The sequence below is a fragment of the Numida meleagris genome, chromosome 11, assembly GCF_002078875.1.
Source record: "Numida meleagris isolate 19003 breed g44 Domestic line chromosome 11, NumMel1.0, whole genome shotgun sequence".
NCBI classification, from domain to species: domain Eukaryota; kingdom Metazoa; phylum Chordata; class Aves; order Galliformes; family Numididae; genus Numida; species Numida meleagris.
The window spans coordinates 2,335,877-2,355,323 of NC_034419.1; the positions used below are offsets into that span (position 1 = coordinate 2,335,877).

Sequence of the window (19,447 nt, forward strand, 5' to 3'; positions counted from 1 at the left end):
CCCCGCCCCCTCCCGTGACGTCACCCCAAACTTTGCGCCCCGCCCCCTCCTGGCGCGGGAGCCGGCACCCGCGGGAACGGGGCGCGTGGTATCGCCGCCGGCCTCTGTGACACCGCGCGGGGTGGGGGGACACGGGGACACCCGCGGAGACGGAGCTCTGGGGCAGCTGCAGCCCCCGGAGTGGGAGGCGGGCATGGGGTGCGGTGGGACTGGGTGCCGTGCAGTGGGTGGGGTAGGATGAGGTGGGATGGGATGGGATTGGACATAACAGGATGGAACGTAATGGGTTGGAATGGGGTGGATGGGATGAGGTGGATGGGATGGTTGGGATAGGATGGATGGGATAGGATGTGGAAGGACAGGTCAGGGTAGGACAGGTTAGAGGAGGTACAACGGACTGAGATGGGTTGGATGGAATGGGTGTGATGGGATCACATGGGGTGGGATGGATGGAATGGTGTGGAAGGGATGGCATAGGATGGGGTGGAATGGATCGGAATGGGTGGGATGGGGTGGATGGGATGGGATGGGATGGGATGGGATGGGAATGGACAGGACAGGACAGTTTGGAGGAGATTGGATGGATTGGGATGGGTTGGATGGGATTGGTGTGATGGGATGGAGTGGGATGGATAAGATGGATTGGGGTGACTGGGATGGGGCTGATAGGATAGATGGGACTGTATGGATGAGATAGGATGGGGTGGATGGGATGGAGTGGGGGGGATGAATGGTGTGGGTGGGATGGAATGGATAGGATGGGTCAGGACAGGACATGATAGGACAGGTTGGAGGAGAAAGGATGGAACGCTATGGGTTAGATGGGATGGGATGGATGAAGTGGGACAGGGTGGGATGGATGGGATGGGATAGGATAAGATAAAATAGGATATCACAGCACAAGATTGGATGGATGAAACAGAATAGGGATGGATGGGATAGGATGGAATAGGAAGAGCGCAACCCTGTTGGAGCTGGGCACTTTCCTTTGGGCTCCATCCCTCTTGCTGCAGGCCGGGGGCATCGCTCACTCCCCACCTCCTTCCCAGAAGCGGCAAGAGAGGGGTGATGGCCTCCCAACAGCGTGAGCCCTCCCAAAGCCCTTCACGCTGCCCACAGCCCAGGCAGGGAGTGTGGGGACGGCCCTGACTGCTCACAGACCTCTGCTGGGAGCCAGAGCCCCCCAGCCCCAGCCTCACCGCCACACGCACCACATAATTAACAGCACATGAGCCCGGGGGAATTAGCAGAGCGCCGTAGTTGGAGCTTCTAATCAAGAGTTTAATCACACCGCCTGGAAGCAGCGCGCGGCTCCGTTATTAATCTTTGCCCACCCGGGAACCTGGAGTGTAACTCACAATTACTCAGCAGCGCCCGCTCTGCTTTGGGGCTGCCCCTCGGCTGCTCGCCGGGTGAGGGGCGGGTCGGCGCTGTGCCGCACCGCTCTGCCCGCTGCCACCAGCACGGAGCCTGCAGCAGAACGGCCCCAGGCCCCAGAGCGCTCCCAGCCCCGGCTCTGCCTGGGCTCCCAGCCACCACCGCCTTGCTGTGCGGTGCTGGGCTCTGCTGAGCGCTTGTGCCTGCTGTGCGCTGTGCCCCGTGCACCTCCCGGTGGCGTCCCTGCCAGGGGTCTGATGGAACGGGGTAGTGTGGTTGCTAAGCCGCTCTCCATCGTGTTTGGAAAGTCGTGGCTGTCAGGCGAGGTCCCCAGAGACTGGAAAAAGGCAAACATCACTGCCATTTATAGGAAGGGGAGGAAGGAAGACCTGGGCAACTCCAGGCTGGCAAGCCTCAGCTCTCTGCTTGGGAAGATCATGGAGCAGACTCTCCTGGGTGATGTGTTAAGGCACATGAGTGATGAACAGGTGACCCCTGGCTTCACCAAGGGCAGATGGTGCCTGACCCGGCTGGTGGTGTTCTGTGATGGAGTGACAGCTTTGGTAGACAAAGGAAGGGCAGCTGATGGCATCTACCTGGGCTTGTGCAAGGCCTTTGAAACTGTGCTGCACCACATCCCTATCCCTAACTTGGAGAGAGATGTATTTGAAGGCTGGATTATTTGGTGGATAAAGAGTTGATTGGATGGCCGCAGCCAGAGGGTTGTGATCAATGTCTCTATGTCCAGGTGATGAGTGCTGTCCCCCAGGGGTCCCTCTTGGGACCAGTGCTCTTTCACATCTTTATCAATGGTATGGACGGTGGGATTGACTGCACCCTCAGCACGTTTGTGGATGACACCAAGATGAGTGGTGCAGCTGATACAACAGAAGGAAGGGACACCATCCATAGGGACCTGGGCAGGCTTGAGAAGTGGGCACACGAGAGCCTAAGGAGGTTCAACAAGGCCAAAGGCAAGGTGTTGTACTTGGGGCAATCCCAGATGTGAGTACAGAGTGGGAGAAGAACTTGAGAGCAGCCCTGCAGAGAAGGATGCAGGTGTCCTGAGGGACGAGAAGCTGGACATGAGCCAGCGGTGCGCGCTTGCAGCCCGGAAGGCCGACAGCATCCTGGGCTGCACCAACAGAGGGGGGCAGCGGGCAGGGAGGGGATCGTCCCCCTCTGCTCTGCCCTCGTGAGGCCCCACCTGGGGCACCGTCTCCAGGCCTGGGACCCCCAGCACAGGAGGGATGTGGGGCTGTTGGAGCGGGGCCATGAAGATGCTCAGGGGGCAGGAGCACCTCTCCTATGGAGACAGACTGAGGGAGCTGGGGGTGTTCAGCATGCAGAAGAGAAGGCTCCGGGGAGACCTCACTGTGGCCTTCCAGTACTTGAGGGGAGCTTACAAGCAGGAAGGGGACTGATTTTTAACACAGTCTGATAATGATAGGACATGGGAGAATGGCTTTAAACTACAAGAAGGGAGATCTAGGTGAGATGTTAGGGGTAAATTCTTCCCTCAGAGGGCTGCAAGGCGCTGGCACTGCTGCCCAGGGCTGTGGGTGCCCATCCCTGGAGGTGCCCCAGGCCATGGAGGGGCCCTGGGCAGCCTGAGCTGGGGGGCAGCCAGCCCATGGCAGGAGTGGGGTTGGAGCTCAATGATCTTTCAGATCCCCTCCAACCTAAGCCATTCCATACCACCACCACCCCTTGCACCCCCACCCCGTGCAGCCTCCATCCATCCCACCAGCCCTCAGTAACCCCACAGGAGGCAGCACCATTTCCACCCAGATCCCTGTGGGGCCTGCCTGTAGTGGGGGTGCAGGGCTAGGGTCCCATGGCCGCCCCCTGCACCCCACACTCATGAGTGGAGGATGGGGGATGCAGCGTGCCCGTGACTCAAGTGCCACGCAGCACCGCATCCCTGCGTGCTTGCCATCGCCATGGCAACCGGCAGGCAATCAGCGGTAATTGCGCTGCACGTCGGCCTGGCATCGGGGCCAAATAAAGCCCATCCTCTCTGTTCTGAGGGGCAGGGAAGAAATGGGGGGAGCGGTTGCCACCCCACAGCTCTTTCTTGGCGTCACAGCCAGCAGCAGCAGGGCATTGCCGGGATGGCCTCTGCTGGGGCACAGGGAGCTGGCTGCCATCTCCAGCAGGACCGGGCCCAGCACCCCCCGGGCCGTGGGGCCGAGGAGGGCCTCAGGGCAGCAGGAGCTCTCATTCTGCATGAGATGTCCTCAATATGATGCTGGGCTGGGGGACGCTGGGCATTATGTGCTGGCTCATGGCAGGGTAGGTTCTGAGCCGCCGGTGGGACAATCTGGTGGTCTTCTATGATGGAGTGATGGCTTTGGTAGACAAAGGAAGGGCAACGGATGGCAAATCCCTGGACTTGTGCAAGGCCTTTGACATGGTCCCACACCACACCCCCATCTCTAAGCTGGAGAGAGGTGGACTTAAAGGCTGGACTATTCAACAGATGAAGAACTGGTTGGATGGTCATAGCCAGGGGGTTGTGGTCAGTGGTTCTATGTCCAGGTGGAGGCTGGTGACAAGCGGTGTCCCCCAGGGGTCCCTCTTGGGACCAGGGCTCTTTAACATCTTTATCGACATCATAGACAGCGGGATCGAGCGCACCTTCAGCATGTCTGCAGATGGCACCGAGCTGAGCGGTGCAGCTGGTACAGGCAAGGCCAGGTTGGATGGGGCCCAGGGCAGCCTGATCTGGTGGGGGGCAGCCAGCCCTCGGCAGGGGAGTTGGAACTGGATCCCGTCCAACCTAAGCCATTCTATGACTCTATGAGCTGCCGGGAAGGGAGCCCTGATGATGAGGTGCGGGGTGCGGGCAGCCCACCCAGCAGCACGCCGTTCATGGGCACCACGAGCACAGCCAGCTCTGCACCTGGCCCCGTGCCGTCCCGCTGCTGCTCCCGAGCATTGGAGCATTGGCTACAAACAGCTCATCCCTGCCTGCTGTCTGCTGCCATCTCTTGCAGGGCGGGGTGATGCCGGAGAACTGCCACCAGCACAAGGTGCATGCGTCACTGCAGCCAGCAAATGCCACCCCAGCATGTCCCCGGGCACTGCCACCTCCCCTGCAGGGCAGCAGGGTTGCATCCCACTGCCTGCGCGCCCGCGGCCCAGCACGCAGCCATTCCCGTCTTAGAGATGGCTCCGATTTTAATAATTAATCCCTGCTAACGACAGCACTTTCCCCAAATAAAACATTTAAACTGCTGCGTGTGCAAGGCGTGCTGCCGCAGCGGGACACCCGGGGGCTGTGCTGCAGCCTGGCGGATGGGCACGGCACGGCACGCTGCCACCCTGGGGAAACTGAGGCAGCACTGCTGGGAGCCAGGGCTAAAAATACACTCCCGAAAGCGGCCAGTGCAGGTGTGAGGCGTGGGGGGGAGACGGACAGCTTCACTAATAGGAACTGACGAGGCCCCGGGCTCTGGTGCTGCCTCATGAGCAGCTGGGGGGGTTGGTTCCTGCTGGCGTTGGCTGCAGGACACGCGTGGGCAGCCCCTGCTCTGCGGGTGTCACTGCTGTCCCCTCCTGGGCTCTGTGTCCCCTGTCCTGCCAGGGACCGAGAGCACCCGATGGGGATGCACGCACACTCCTGGCTGTAACCAGTGAACTTTGCTTCCAAATTGGGCTGCTTTGCCACAGGTTCAAGGGCGTTCGGGGGAGGAAATGCACTCCATAAATATTAAAAAGCGTTGGTTTTGAGAGCTCTGGCTCTGAAGCAGCTGCCTGGTGCCGGGCAGCGGATGCCCCAGGGAGCAGGGCTGGGGCACTGCTTTGTGCACAAGCCCCCGAAGCCCTCAGGATGCAATGAGGTGAGGTTCGTAATGTCACTACCACATCCCCAAGCAGGGAGGGCAGCGAGGCCCCAAACCTGGTGGTGCCAGAGCCACCGTGCCCCCTGCCCATGTGCCTATGATGCCAGAGTCATCGTGTCCCCATGCTCATTTCCCTATAATGTCAGGGGCTCCATGTCTCCACGCCAATGTCCTTGTGATGCAAGAGCCACCGTGTCCCCATGTCCCCATACCAGGCCCTGCCCGTGTGCTGAGTGCATCCCCACTGGACGTCCCAGGGCTGTGTTTTGCCGCAGAAGACAGCGTGGAATGTTGCATCCCAAGTCCCCTCCACCACGTGGTGAAGAGCACAGGGCTGGGGCTGGGATGGGTTTTTAGAACAATCCTTGCACTCAGTACTGGCATCACCTCCCGGGTGCCCAGGTCCCCACTGAGCGTCCCCCAGGGACACAGGGTGATCCATGCAGGGTGAGCACCAGGGTGGCCAGCGCCAGTCTGCAGGTGCCCTCCCATGGCTGCACGTGAGCAATGGGTGACACCATCCCCAATCCCAGCACCCACCACGGGCAGAGCACACAGCAGCAGCCGGTGAAAAATAACATTTGGTTTTTATCAGTGATTCAACCGCAAAATGCTGAATTTCCCAGCGAGGCCCCGAAACCCCCTGGGACACGTGGTCAGCTCAGGGTTCCCCATAGCACACGCTGGAGCTGATCACGGGGCCCACAGCATCCCACTGGTGCAGGACGAGCCCCACAGCACCCGGCCAGCGTGGGGCCAAGGGGGGGGACCCCATGGGACATGGCACAGTCCCAGTGCATGGCATGGGACAGCACCCACAGCACCCAGCCCATAGGGTGGGTGCCCCACGGCACCAAGCCGTGCCCCACAGCCCTCCTTGGGGGCGTGCACCCACGGTGCAGAGCACCCCATCAGTGCACAGCCGCGTCCTCATCCTCTTCATCCTCCTCTTCCTCTTCATCCTCCTCGTCCTCTTCATCCTCACTGTCGGGCAGCTGTCCCCGGGGGGCGGCGGGGAAAGGGGGGCCACGCTCCAGGTTGACGTAGGTGACGGCCAGGTTGACGTAGCGCTCACCCTCCAGTGAGGCCAGCACGCGCTCCAGCTCGCACACCAGCCCCGAGAAGGACGGCCGCTCCTCGGGGGTGGGTGCCCAGCAGCTCAGCATCACCTCGTACCTGCCCCGACACCGTGTCAGCGCCAGCATTGCCCGGAGGGATCCCACCACCCCGCCGCCCCCCAGCCCCACTCACAGCGTGTCGGGGCAGGGCTGGGGCTGCGGCAGGCGCCGTCCCCGCAGCAGGTAGCGGGCCATGTCGTAGGGGTCCACCTCAGGGTACGGCGATGCACCCCGCGTCAGCAGCTCCCACATGAGCACCCCGAAGGACCACTGCGGACAGAGAGCCGTGCTGGGGCAGGGGGACAGGAAGGGGGACAAGGGATGGGGACAGGGGGGTGCACCCACCACATCTGACTTGGTAGTGAATTTTTGGGTCTGTAGGCTCTCCAGCGCCATCCACTTGACGGGCAGCTTGGCGTGCCGGTGCTGCCGGATGCTGTAGTACTCCTTGCCAAACACATCCCGCGCCAGCCCGAAGTCAGCCACCTTCACCGTCAGCGTCTCGTCCAGCCTGCGGACACGGGGTCAGGGCCGGCACCCCACCGGGGCATTAGGGGTGGGGGGACCCCGAAACCAGCTGCACTCACATGCAGTTCCTGGCCGCCAAGTCCCGGTGCACAAATTTTTTCTGGGCGAGGTATTCCATGCCCAAGGCCACCTGGAGCCCGAAGCCGATCAGCTCCTTCACCGTAGGGTTCTGCGGGGTGGGAGCGGTGAGCGGGGCCAGCTTGGTCCCCGCCACTCACCATGTCCCCCAAAGCGCCCCGTACCCGCTCCTGCGTGCGGATGAAGTGGCGCAGGTCCCCATGGCGCATGTAGGGCAGGACGACGAGGGGCAGCCCGTGGCGGGGCAGGCAGACCCCCAGCAGTGAGAGCACCTGCGGGTGGTGGAAACTCTTCATCAGGATGCCCTCGCGCAGGAATTCCTCCACCTCCTCCAGGTCTGTGATACCTGTGGGGAGCCGAGCTGTGGGGCCGCGTGCCGTGGGGCCACGTGCCGTAGGGCCGGGGCACGGGCGCTCACTCACGGTGCAGGGACTTGACGGCACAGTGCAGCTCGCCCAGCAGCGGGTCCATGTAGGTGCCATGGTACACGCTGCCGAAGTGCCCTGTGGGGACAGGTGGCAGTGAGATGCGGAGCCGGAGGGTGATGCCGTGGCCGAGCGTCCCGGGGTGAGCCATCACCTCTGCCGATGACGCGGCTGCGGTGGGTGATGAGCCGCTGCTCGGGGATGAGGATGTCCTTCACCTCCTCCAGCAGCTCTGGCCGCAGGTCCTCCAGGCAGCAGGACGTGGACCTGAGCAGCGGCACTGGGGAGCCACCACTCCCAGCACTGGCTCCAGCACCGGCACCGGCAAAGCGTGCATGGGGCCTGGCCAGGCCGGGGCTGTCTGCAACAGGCAGCACTGCTGGGACGGGGAGAGGCACCTTCAGGCACTGGGGTGGCACGGCCCTGGCACCCCAACACCCATCAGCCCTGCTTACCCTGCACTTCCCTGTAGTCAACGTTGGGGCGCTGGATGTTGATGGGGTGCTCGGTCCGGACAGGGTGCACCAGCAGCTCCAGGTTTTCTGTCCCTGCAGGTGGGAGAACATGGGTAGGGGTGACTCCGGGACAAAGGGATAGCATCACGGCCATGGGCTTGGCACACTGGATGTGGGGTGGCACCGTGGGCACAGGGTAAAACCATAGGCACAGGGCAGCACCACGGACATGGGATGGCTGTGGGGCACCTGGCGAGCGGTGGCACTCACCCCTCCTCTTCCTCCAGCGCCAGCGGAGCAGCACGGCGGCCAGGATGCAGCAGACCAGGAAGGTGACACCGGTGCCCAGGGCCAGGCTGGCAGCCATGTCCAGCGAGGAGGTGGCCAGCACCCAGCCCAGCGCCTGGCAGGCGCCGTTCACGCAGATCTGGGGGAGCAGGGGCTCAGCGGGGCCCAGGGCACCGGAGGACAGGGATGCTCTGGGGGGTGCCTACCTGCACGGGGGCCCCTGCCGGGGGCAGGACCATGTCGCGAGGCACGCGGCACGTCACCTCGTTCTTCAGCACGTTGGGGTGGCAGTCCCGGCCCCCCACCGTCATGGTGATGTTCATGCATCCGGCCACGGAGTCCAGCCCCAATTGCTGTCGGGACAGACAGCTCTGAGCCCGGCCGGCCCCGCTGTGACCCCCCCGGCACGCCTCGCTCCCCCACGTACATGCACCTCAATCTCGTCATCGCCAGGTTTGAGGCGGTACCGCTCGCCCTGCTGCCCGAAGGGGAACACCTGGGGCGGGGGGAAGTAGCGCAGGCGGAAGAGCCAGCGGCCGGCGGCCCCGTCCAGCAGCACGCTCAGGTTCCCGGGTGCCGGCTTGGTCTCAACGGGGAAGGCCGGGCTGCGGCACAGCACCCGGTCGGGCGACTGCGGGCCCTCACACTCCTGTGGGTGGGCACGGGGCTGCTGGCACGGCGCCGGGGACGGCCCCAGGGTGACAGCCCCCCGCCCTGGTGCTTACCGTGGCTTCGGTCCTCACGCCCCTGCCGCTTTCAAATTGGATCTTGGCGCGATACACTGAGTCCAGGTGGGTGCCGATGAGGGTGAGCATTGAGCCCCTGCAGCAGGCACATGTCAGGGCACTGGGTACACGCAGTCCCCATGGCGCTTCTGGTCCCCAGAACCTCAGCCCAGGGAGGACAGGGGAGTCCCTCCACGCTCACCCATAGCTGCAGTTGGGGACGATGGCCAAAACGGAGGGGTTGGGGCGGTACTTGAAGGGCACTGGGGCCAGGAACTCCTCGCCATCGATCCACAGGGCCACAGCGGCTGCACCCAGGTTGGTGGCAGCAGGAGCCGTGCACCGTATCTCCCCGTCGCCCTGGCTGGGGACACAGCACAGGAGCTGGAGGGGACAGCGGGACCGCAAGGGCATCCCCGTGCCCATACCTGTGCCAGCAGACCCTGCTGTGCTGCGGCGATGGCTGGGCTGTACCTGGGCTGCCCATCCAGAGGACACTCAGAGCCGTTGACCGTCACCTGCCAGATGCTCCCCGCTGAGAGGTGGGTGCCATTGAGGGACATAAGGGTGCCACCGCCCTGGGGACCAAAGCTGGGGCGCAGGGTGCTGATGCGGGGTTCCTGGGCAGAGATGGGGATGGCGGGGCGAGCAGTGAGCCAACACCACACCCAGCCCAGCACCCAACCCAAGGCACCCGGGGGCTGGTGTCACTGCCAGCACGGGGACATTACCACGAAGACGAAGCCACTGAGGGTGGTGGATCCCTGGACACGGAAGCTCGAGGTCCCGGCGGGCTCCGTCACGTTGAGCACCACATCGGCCGGCCCCGCCGCCGCCGCCGGCTCCCCCGGCTCCAGCACGCACACCAGCACGTCCACAAAGTCCTTGCGGCGGAACGTGGGCAGCGGCCTGCAGGGTGACGGGGCTCAGCGGTGGGACGGGAAGGACGTCCCCGCAGTGCCCCCCAGCACCGCACCTGTAGCCCTCGCTCTCGTCCAGCAGCACAGTGCAGCTTCGCCCTCCCACCGCCACCCGGTAGCGGCCAGGGGCGCTGCGGCGGGCGTCGGGGTCCGGCGGGGAGTGGAAGGTCATGCCGCAGAGCGTCACTCGTGTTTGGCCCCGCAGCGGCGCGCTCTTGGGGTGGAACTGTGGGACAGACAGTGACGACCACAGGGAGCCCCACCGGTGGGCGCGATGCCCAGCCCAGGGTGGGGGTCCCACCGCACATCACCCCCTGTGCCACCTCCCTCTCTGCCCCCATCCCGCCCCCCATACCGGCGCAGACCTACATCAGTGAGGACGGGTGGGCAGCTGTCCTGCACCCAGGGGCCTGCACACTCATGGTGCCGCGTGCAGCCGTCCCCGCACCAGCCGCAGCCCATGAAGCGCTCGGCACGCAGGCAGCGGTCACAGGTCAAGAAGTGGCGGCAGCCGGGGCCGGTGACGTTCACACGCCACACCTGAGGACGCAGAGCGGGGCTGAGCGGGGGGCTCCGCAGCCCCACACCCTGCCCACCGCCCTGCTCACCTTGGTGCCAGCAGCAAAGAGCAGCGAGTGTCCCTGCAGCCCCGTGGCGTGCTGCACTGGCCACGGCTCCCCCAGAGAGAAATTGGCCAAGGCGACCATGTAGGAGCTGGAGCGCTGCAGCACCATCTGCAGTGGGGCAGGCATCAGGTGAGCGCACCGAGCACCTGCCCGGCACTGTGCGCTCTGCTCGGCACCGTGCACCCTGCCTGGCCGCAGCCGGCACCCACCTGCAGGACACGTCCCTGCGCCGTGCCCAGGTGGGCCACCGTGACATTCTGGAGGACGGTGACGAAGATGGAGGTGAGGAGGATGCCGGACAGGCGCCCGTTGAACAGGTCCACCTTGTGCGAGGCGGCGGGCACCAGGGTGGGCTGGTCCCAGCAGCTGGTGTTGACCACTGGCGCCGAGAGGTTCACCTGTGGCCGAGCACAGCAAGAGCACCTCAAAAACACCCCACAGCTCCCTGCACCCTTATGGGTGGGTGCGAGCCCCAGAGCAATCACGGCTCTGGGATGTGAGATATTTTGGGGCCAGAGAGTTCAGGGATGCGTGCGCTGATCTCCCCTCTAGACTGCAACAAACAGCCAGGGATTTTTGGGGGCATGACGCATCCATGCTCCCCTGCCAGGACATCCCCGAGCAGCGTCAGATCCTGCCCTGCCCTCCCTCCCCATCTGCACGTGGTTATGAGCTCTGGCACTGTGAGGCTGCAGTCCCAGTGCCAGCCCCAGAAATGCATTGGGGCTTGGGACAGACGGAGACTCCAAGCCCTGGTGAAGCCCCCGGGGTTCTCTCCCAGACTCCCTCAGGATACTTGGGGCCGGGGTCCCCTTCCTGGCAGCGCGATGCAGAGCGATGGTGAGCTGTTTGCTGCGTGCTGCCAGGAAAGGGAGGAGATCTGGCTGCACCTCGCCCTGGCTGAGAACAGGCGCGCTCATGCCGCGTGTGCCAGCAGCTGCCCTGCCCCGTCCCTGCAGAGCGGCTGTGCTGGGGCCCGTCCCTGGGACGCGCCGTCCCTGCCCCGCGGCGCTGTGGGACCGGTGACTCTGTGCGCTTCCGCCTGCCGCTGGTTGGGCGCACGGGGCGATGGCGGAGCGGCTGTGCAGAGGAGCAGGAGCCCGACCCCGCTGCAAAGAGACAGCTGAGGAGCGAGGCCATAAACAGCACCGTGCTGGAGACAGCCACCGGGGCCGGGACAGCAAGGATAAAGGGCAGGACGCTTTGGGCCCCCACCGGTGCACGCCACACACCCGTGTCCCACGCATGCAGCGTGGCCGGACCCTGCCACACCTGCACGGCCCCAAAACACGGTGACACCGGGCCCAGCGCCAGGAGCCCGCGATAAGGCGGCACGGGGGGGGGGGGGGCAGCGGTGACTCACCACACCTGCGTGCCACCGCGTCCCGGTGCAACCCGGCCCCAGCCCTGTCCCCGCGGCCCCGATTGACTCACGCTGTGCGGGCAGTACTGCTGCGGCTGGAAGAAGCTGAGCCCCCGCTTCAGCGTCTGCGTGCCGGTGCCGCAGCACTTGTCCATGCCCTCCCGGATGGCCTGGTCGAGGAGGTGCAGGGGGAAGGCGCACACGGCCGAGTTGTCCTGCGGCACACGGCTCTCCGGATGGCTCTCGGCGAAGGCGCCGAACAGCACCGTCTCGGTGCCGTCGATGCCGAGGTCGCGGGCCAGGCGAGCGCCAGGCCGGGCGGCGTGGGCGGCCTGCAGCACGTTGTAGGCCACGTCGCGCTCCGTCTCGTCCTCGGCCCCACGCCGCCGCCGCCGCTTGGACTCGTAGCGGCAGTCCAGGACGATCTCGCGGTAGCGCCGCAGGTCGGGCTCGTGGGCGCTGAGCCGCACCAGGCGCGTGTGGAACGTGGCGGAGCCGGGGAACTCGGGCTGCACCGTCACCAAGTAGACGTGGTCCCCATCGGTGAAGGAGTGCACGTAGCGGATGGGGTAGGAGTCCCGGTAGCGCGGCAGCACCGTCAGCGACTGGAAGGGGTCGGCAAAGCCGTCCCCGGTGCCCTTCAGCCTGCGCACCGACACCGAACGCGGGCTGTAGCGTGCCGCCACGCTGCTGTTGACGGTGGAGCCCAGGTAGAAGGAGGCGGCGTAGCGGTCGGCCACCACGGTGGCGGTGCTCCCCAGGGGGCTGGCCACGCAGTCGGGGCAGGACGCGGGGCTGTTGGCTGCGGCGGAGTACAGGCAGCGGGTGGACGCGATGGTGACCGTGCTGCCCCGCACCTCCAGCTGGTGCAGGTAGCAGAGCCCGCGCCGCACCGCGCCGCAGCTGTACAGCCACGGCTCCACCGGGTCCAGCAGCAGCAGCACGTTGTCCACATCCTCAGGCCCCGGGGCGTCCACATCCGCTGGGCACAGGCGGCAGATCTCACAGTGGGCACTGCCCGTGGGGCCGGTGACGAGGACGGAGAGGAGGCGCAGCTCGGGATCGGCCACCAGGATGCGGTTGCGGACGGCCACGAAGATGGTGGCCGGGTCGGGGAAGACGGCGATGTTCTGCACGGGGCCGTCAGCATCGAGGCTGGGCAGCGCGTAGGGCACCGAGAAGTTCCGGGTGGAGCTGAACGCGATGCGGGGGCACTGCCAGGCGCCGGCCCGCAGCAGGGACAGGAGCAGCAGGAGGCACGCAGGGCTCCCCAGACCCATGCTGCCGCCCGCACGGGGCTACTGATGGCGCTCAGCACCAGGAGGGGCCGGTTCGCGGGGAGGACGGGTCACCATCGCATCTGCAGAAGTAAAAGGGGAAGGGCTTTACCCACAGCACTGGGGCGAGGATGTGAGAGAGATGCGCCGTGCGTTCCCCATGGTCGCGTGCCAGGGGCTAACGTGGGGATCGCAGGCACCGGTCTCTTTCCAAGTCCCGCGGGCCCGGGGCGGGGGACAAATCCCACCGGGCGCGGCCCCTCCGAGCTCCTCCTGGGGACGGGGACGCGACCGGGGACCCCCCGGCTCAGCAGGGCAGGGTTGTGGACCGCTGCCCGCCCTGCGGGGACAGCACGGGGATCGCCGAGCAGCCCCACGGCCGCTCCCCACCCCGCCCCGTCGGGCCCGGGCCCGCTCCGGCTGTCCGCGCCCGCCCCTCCCAGCGGCTGCTCCGTGCCAAACCGCGCTCTGTCCGGTAGCGAGCCGTGCCGAGCCCTACCGTATTGTATCGTGCCGTGCCGTGCCGTGCCGAGCCGTACCGGGCCGTGCCGGGGAGCGGCGGGGCTGTGCCGGGGCAGGGCGGGGCGGGGCGGGGCGGCTCCTACCCCCGCACCGTGCGGGGCTCCGGGTGCCGGGGGCGGTGCAGCCGGGGCTGGTGACGGCGGGCTGGGGAAAGCTGGCCCGGGCCCGGTTTGCGGCCGGTTTCCAGGCAGGCGGGGCGGATCGGCTTCTCCTTTCCGCAAGAGTAACTTATTTCTCCGGGACACGTCGCGTACCTCGTGGCTGCTTCCCGCCTCCCCAGCCCCGCTCAAGAGCTGCGTGCAGGCGGTGCTGGGCTCACCCCTGCTCCCGCGGAAGGAAGGGGATGCTTTTCACCCGGTGAACCGCACGGATTTGCTCTCAGAGCTCGGCACCTGGGGGCAGCGCTCCTCCGGTACTCACCTGGGCACGGCGCGGCCCCGCGCCCGCATCCGCCGGGACTTTGCTCCCCGGGACGGGACGCGCCCGCCGCCATCGGGCTCAGCCCGCCCGCGTTGCGCAAACCCGGCAGCGCTGCTGGCTGCGAGCCTTACCCAACCGCTCCTTCCTCCGTCCCCGAGGCTCCCTCCTGATTTCGACATGGGCCGGCCCCAGCCGGCTCCTCCCGGAGCCTTTGCCGCTCCCGCTCCCCGCTCCGCCCGAGATGTCACCCGAACGGAGACCGCGGACCCCCGGGTGGCCCCCGCCATCCCAACATTAACGTGACCAGCCTCGATTCGGATTCAGATAATGTTTATGAGCAAAGACAAGCGACTACAGTCTGGCAGGAGCATAAATAAGGGAGCGGAGTCCCCGCGCTAGCCCTACCGGGTTCCTGCCAGCCCCTCGGTGTCACCGCGGGGGCTTTCTCCTCCCGGAACACCCATCCCGGTGCGCAGGGTCAGGCTGTGCTTCACGGGGACACCCCCGGAGCCGTGCCCAGCGCTGTGCTGACGGGTGCTCAGCCCCACGCCGCCGCCTGGGGACAGCTGGGGACAGCAGGGAGGAGGTGGTCCTTGCACAGCAAGCCCAGCTCGAGGGGCTGTTTTTTTTGGGGGGGCAGGGGACCCCGTGACGCAATGAAGACACATCAGGGCCCCATGCCAGCTGGGGCTCCGGGGGGGGGCACATCACAGCTGCTGCTTTGGAGCCAGCACCATGAGCACGCCAAGCAGCATCCCGGTACCCCAAGTCTCTCTGGGGCTGCTCTGTGTCCCTGCAGGCAGGACCCTGCTGCCCTGCTTCCCAGCATCCCCAAGGACATCCTTCTCATGACCTCGGCAGACAGGGACCAGGCACACATAGGTGCCAAGGGGACAAACCTGCTGGCTCCCAGCCAGCCAGGCAGGGCTCCAGGACCATCAGGGGCTGCTTGGCCCAGCTCCCCCAAAGCAGGGAGAAGAGCAGCGCTGGCAGTGCCCCAGCCAGCCCTGTCCCGAGCTGGGCGGTGTCACCTGCCCTCCACGGGCACAGCAGCACAAAGGACGGAGCTGGGGGCTGCAGAGGAAGGGCAGCCCCCAGATGAGGGAAGCACTGCCTGCAGGTGAGAAAAAGCCCGGCTCACCCCATTGCCGGGGCAGCTTTGCATCCCACCTCTCATACCCGGGTCTGGCAGTCCCACGGGTGGGTTTCCCCACGCCCTCAGGGTCCCCCGTGCCCTCTCCCCTGGCTCACAGCCCAGGCTTCCCGGGCAGACGGGCTCCCCAGCACAGCAGGGGTCCTCCTGCAGGCACCATGCCCTGGGCAATGCCTGTCAGTACGTCTGGGGTGTGAGGATGAAGAGTCGGTCTTCCTCCCTGCGGATCCACTTCATGAGCTTGTTGACAGCACTGATGGCGCCCGCCTTGGTCCCCAGAGGACTGTAGCATATGTAGAGCTCAAAGGCGCTGGTGACCTGGGCAAAGAAATAGGGTAAATGCTGGCCACACATCTGCACACACCCACTTGGAGCTGGTACTGCATGCATCCACAACGGGCTACAAGGATTGGGAACAGGAGCTTCTGAGCCTGGGTGCATTAAAAACAGCATGTCCAGCAGGTCGTGGGAGGTGATCCTCCCCCTCTACTCTGCCCTGGTGAGGCCATATTCTGAATAGTGTGTCCAGTTCTGGGCTCCTCAGCTCAAAAGACCCGGATCTCCTAGAAGGAGTCCAGCTCAGCCTGGGGAAAAGAAAACTGAGGGGGATCTGATAAATGTTTATAAATATCTAAAGGGAGGTGGGAGGCAAATGGATGAGGGCAGGCTCTTCTCAGTGGTACGCAGTGATAGGACAAGGAGCAGTGACCTAAAACTTGAACATAGGAAGTTCTGTACTAACATGCAAAGAACTTCTTTACAGCCAGGGTGACAGCACTGGAACAGGCTGCCCAGAGAGGTGGTAGAGTCTCCTTCTGTGGAGATATTCAAGACCCATCTGGATGCCAACCTGCGTGACCTATTGTAGGGTACTGCTTTGGCAGGGGGGGTTGAACTCAATCTCTTGAGGTCCCTTCCAACCCCCACGATTCTGTGAGCAGCAGGGTAGCCTACATGGCCGTCCTGTCACTCTCTGGCATAGGAACACGCAAAAGGACCGTGCACAGGCTGGGGGCCACCCTGGTGACCACAGTGCTGGAGCTGTGTTGTGCCACCCAGGACCAGAAAGGTCGGGGTCACCCCAACTCTAAAGACAGCCCTTACCCAAGCCAGGAGGTTTTCACGTGGGCCCGTGAAGTAGATGTTCTTCAGGGGACGTGATGAGTTGTGAGCCCGGCTGTGGAGGTACTGATAGAGCCCCAAGAGCCTTTCCTTCTCCTCCTCCCGCACGTAGGGTGCCTCGATCTCAGGGCTGCAGGAACACAGCACCCCATTAGCTCACACGTTCCTCAGAGAAGGGGATTCGTGGATAAGGCTTACCCATGCCCCAACCGTGGCCCAACAGTTCCCCAGCTGTTGTTCTGCCAGCGTCCTTACCTGGTGAAGAGCCCGGAGCTCTTGGACTTGTAGATGAAGTGCCGCAGGTCAGGGATGCCCACCTGGGCCACGCTGTAGAAGGGGGTGCGCAGGGCCTCCTGCAGAGCGTGGTGCACTCCTCGCCGCCGCAGGCGCTCCTGGAAGCGCCGCTTGCAGTCGGAGACTGTGAAGAAGTCCTCGCGGTCAGTGGAGACCAGCAGGAGGCACAGGTCCATCTCCTGCTCCAGGTAGGAGATGTGGGCGTGGAAGAAGCCGCTGGAGTTGAACTTAGGGAGGCAAATGGGAGTCCAGGCTTCACCCTCCCGAAAGGAGGAGGAGGAGCTGATGAGGTTGAAGAGCAGATGGAGGTCGATGGGGTGGAGGAACTGATCCTTCTTCCTCACAAGAGAAACCAGCTGGTTCCCCGACAGGAGGATGGAGAAGACCAAGCTCTTGGCCTTGGCCTGCTGGAGGCTGGTGCTCACGGCATCCCGCACGCTGGCAGCCAAGGGCAGGCAGCGCACGGCGCCCATGAGGAAGCTGGGGTCGTGGGCCATGAGGTCCAGCAGGTTGTCAGTGATGCGCTCAGAGCCAGCAAGGAGCCTGCGCAGGTCATAGTTCTGCTTCTGCTGGAAGATGTGGTTCAGCTGAGTCCAGGTGAGCAGGCTCAGGATTTGGTAATAGATGTAGAGCAGCTCATGGGCAATTTCCTGCTCTGACTGCCGGGTCCGTGCCACTGCCACCAGCACCAGCGGGCTTCTCCGCACAAAGACCACCTTGTAGCCATCTGCTTGGGAGAGAATCCCCATGGGTTGGGGACAGAGATGTAAGCCCGAGTGTGCAAGGCTGCAACGGGAAGCTCCCACCTCCCCCCAGCTACTAGTCTGCCCCTGGGTTCAGCTAACATGTCCCACAGCGGCAGGGGCATGGGCTGAGAACTGCCACATGAACCCCTGGATGATGTGGGCCAGGACACCATGGAGGTAATGCTGTGTCACCACCCTGTCCCAACCCCTGGCACAGTACCTGCATGGATGGACCGGATGGCATTTTTGTCGGCCTCAAGGAAGGACACCAGGGCCATCATGACACCCATGGTGCTGGAGAGGGCCTCCTCAGACCCGTAGCGGGAGTACACGGGCTTGCCGGCCTCACTCAGCACGAAGACGTGCTTCCGATGCATGCGCCAGGTGTCCATGGTCACATCTTCCTCCTCCTTTCCTGACAGCACCGAGTCATGGCGGGTAGCCTGTGGGGACGGCTCCAGCTTCCCCTCCTGGCTCTGTCTCATCTCCTCTTCCAGGTCGAGGGCCATGCCCGTGAGCTGTGTGCTCAGCTCGCTGAAGTCCTTGCTGATCTGCTCCATGCTCGTGGGCTCGGCCGGCTCCCCTCGCCTCTCCTCGGGGCTCCGCACCACAGCCCCCCCGTCCTCAGGGCTTGTCAGGTCCTCATAGGAGCGGGTGTGCACGAACATGGCTCCCTCCTGGCCCGCACCTGGAAACAAGGATCAGTGTCCACCCTGCACCATTGCAGCACATGGGTGGTGCAAAAGGGATGGAGGGTATCAGGGAGGGATCTGCTCCCCTCCCCCTTGGGATACGGTGGGGCACTACTGTCCCATGGCACCCAGAGGTACAGATCCTGCTAGAAGGCCCCGTATGCAGGATGAGGAATTGGTTTTCCCTCCCTCAGCCCCACTGTGAGCTCTGCCCCTTACCCGGCTCCGTCCCCTGTGCCAGCCCCGGTGTGGGGCTCTCGGAGCGCTCCGTGTGCTGCCCATCGCCCGGCGCCAGGGACCCGTTGGGCACTTCCCAGCCTTTCTTCTTGTGGACATCTGCAGCCATTCCTTGGGGCGGGACCTGCGTGGAACCCACAGTGTCAGCCCACGGTGCTCCACTCCAATCCCCTGGTGCTGAGCTGGGACCGTGCCAGCATTCTCATCCTCGTGCTGCTGGCTCAGCACAGCACCCGAGCCTGGTGAGAGCTCTAATCCAGCAGGATTTCCTCCCTCCCGCGGCCCCAGCTCCTTCCCTGCCCCGGCACCTTTCATCCAGGCTTGGCCCCGATTGCTCCTGCGCCTGGAAGGCTGCTGGGCAGGGGACCTGGGGGGGCAGGGAGCAGGGCAGGGGGGTCAGGGAGCGGACAGAGCGGGGAGGGAGATCGCAGGCCCGCGGCCCATCCCAGCGGTGTTTGTGCAGGGCGGGTTTGCGGCCCTGCGGCCCAGGGAGGGAACGGGACGGCTCCGGGCCGGCGGGTGCTGAGGGGCTGCCCCTGGGGAGGGGACACATACGGACACACACATGCACACACGTACACGAACACAGACGCGTACTCACATGCACTCAGGCGCTCAGCAGAAGGGAAAGCAAAACGGGAAGGCGCGGCACGGGACGGCCGAAGGACGCAGCGCGGCACCCAGCGACCTTCGCGCCTCCTCCCGTCACGGCGCGGCCTAAGCGCAGCGGGAGGTGCGGGCACGGCGGGCGGCTGCTCCTCGGCCTGCCCCTGACCCTGACCCTGCCCCTGCCCCCGCCTCGACCCCGGCCCCGGCCCCGGCCCCGGCCCGCCCCCCGGCCGCTGCCATCTCGGCGCCCGTCCCTCCCCGCTCAGCTCCGCTCCTCCCCGCCGGCTCCGGCCGGGTCCGGGCCCTCCGGCCGCTTCCCCGCCCCCGGACCGGCCCCTGCCCCGCCGCCCCGCGGAGCTCTGGGGACTGTAGTCCACACGCACGCAGCCCCCGCCTGCTGCCGCTACGGCGGGACTACATCTCCCGGCAGCCCCCGAGAAGAGCCGCTGATCCCCCCCCCCGCCCCGGGGGCGCGGGGCATGCCGGGAGCGGTAGTGCGGCCGTTGGACTCCGCTTCCCAGCGTGCCGTGCGGCGGGCCCGGAAAGTGGGGGGGGGCACCGGAAGTTCCGGTTCCCGTCAGCGGAGCGCTGGGCCTGGCGCGGCGGTGCGGAGGTGAGGGGCGG

General features: G+C 65.2%; 3 protein-coding genes across 7 annotated transcripts in view; 1 reads left to right on the forward strand and 2 right to left on the reverse strand.

Annotated features, from left to right (window-relative positions):
• MST1R (macrophage stimulating 1 receptor) lies at positions 5,794-14,137 on the reverse strand. Of its 4 annotated transcripts, none has more exons than XM_021409403.1 (22): positions 13,971-14,137; positions 13,528-13,871; positions 11,823-13,111; positions 10,598-10,786; positions 10,371-10,496; positions 10,132-10,302; positions 9,819-9,988; positions 9,574-9,751; positions 9,317-9,462; positions 9,045-9,206; positions 8,843-8,939; positions 8,545-8,766; positions 8,324-8,470; positions 8,100-8,256; positions 7,830-7,922; positions 7,529-7,750; positions 7,372-7,452; positions 7,114-7,295; positions 6,931-7,040; positions 6,689-6,854; positions 6,477-6,613; positions 5,794-6,401 (listed from the first exon to the last, which is right to left on the reverse strand). In XM_021409403.1, the coding sequence occupies exons 3-22, from the start codon at positions 13,029-13,031 to the stop codon at positions 6,137-6,139; spliced, it is 4,230 nt and encodes a 1,409-aa protein (XP_021265078.1). In that variant the 5' UTR covers positions 13,032-13,111; positions 13,528-13,871; positions 13,971-14,137; the 3' UTR covers positions 5,794-6,136. The 4 variants fall into 4 exon arrangements, with proteins under 4 accessions (XP_021265078.1, XP_021265075.1, XP_021265076.1 ...); XM_021409400.1 differs by having other exon boundaries at positions 7,529-7,753; XM_021409401.1 differs by having other exon boundaries at positions 7,529-7,753; positions 13,528-13,896.
• Positions 14,284-19,044, reverse strand: MON1A (MON1 homolog A, secretory trafficking associated). 2 transcript variants are annotated; one of them, XM_021409409.1, is made up of 6 exons: positions 18,816-19,044; positions 18,197-18,338; positions 17,506-17,973; positions 16,501-17,266; positions 16,228-16,375; positions 14,284-15,441 (listed from the first exon to the last, which is right to left on the reverse strand). In XM_021409409.1, exons 2-6 carry the CDS (start codon positions 18,321-18,323, stop codon positions 15,301-15,303), a joined length of 1,650 nt encoding a protein of 549 aa, XP_021265084.1. In that variant the 5' UTR covers positions 18,324-18,338; positions 18,816-19,044; the 3' UTR covers positions 14,284-15,300. The 2 variants fall into 2 exon arrangements, with proteins under 2 accessions (XP_021265084.1, XP_021265085.1); XM_021409410.1 differs by lacking the exon at positions 18,816-19,044 and adding an exon at positions 18,523-18,808.
• RBM6 (RNA binding motif protein 6) overlaps positions 19,315-19,447 on the forward strand; it is a 53,224-nt gene continuing 53,091 nt past the window's right edge. Inside the window, exon 1 of the mRNA XM_021409404.1 lies at positions 19,315-19,436. The gene's annotated coding sequence lies outside the window, so the exon portion shown is untranslated. The remainder of the gene's footprint in view (positions 19,437-19,447) is intronic.

What these genes read in the sequence shown, in the direction of transcription:
- MST1R (XM_021409402.1), bottom strand. Translation starts at nt 13,031, where the DNA reads ATGGGTCTGGGGAGCCCTGCGTGCCTCCTGCTGCTCCTGTCCCTGCTG. An exon ending in CGGCAGGGGCCCCCGTGCAG is followed by an intron (nt 8,257 to 8,323) that starts GTAGGCACCCCC and finishes CTGCTCCCCCAG; the next exon opens with ATCTGCGTGAACGGCGCCTG. An exon ending in TCATCCGCACGCAGGAGCGG is followed by an intron (nt 7,041 to 7,113) that starts GTACGGGGCGCT and finishes CCCACCCCGCAG; the next exon opens with AACCCTACGGTGAAGGAGCT.
- MON1A (XM_021409409.1), bottom strand. Translation starts at nt 18,323, where the DNA reads ATGGCTGCAGATGTCCACAAGAAGAAAGGCTGGGAAGTGCCCAACGGG. An exon ending in GGCACAGGGGACGGAGCCGG is followed by an intron (nt 17,974 to 18,196) that starts GTAAGGGGCAGA and finishes CCTTGTTTCCAG; the next exon opens with GTGCGGGCCAGGAGGGAGCC. An exon ending in AGCTCCGGGCTCTTCACCAG is followed by an intron (nt 16,376 to 16,500) that starts GTAAGGACGCTG and finishes GTGTTCCTGCAG; the next exon opens with CCCTGAGATCGAGGCACCCT.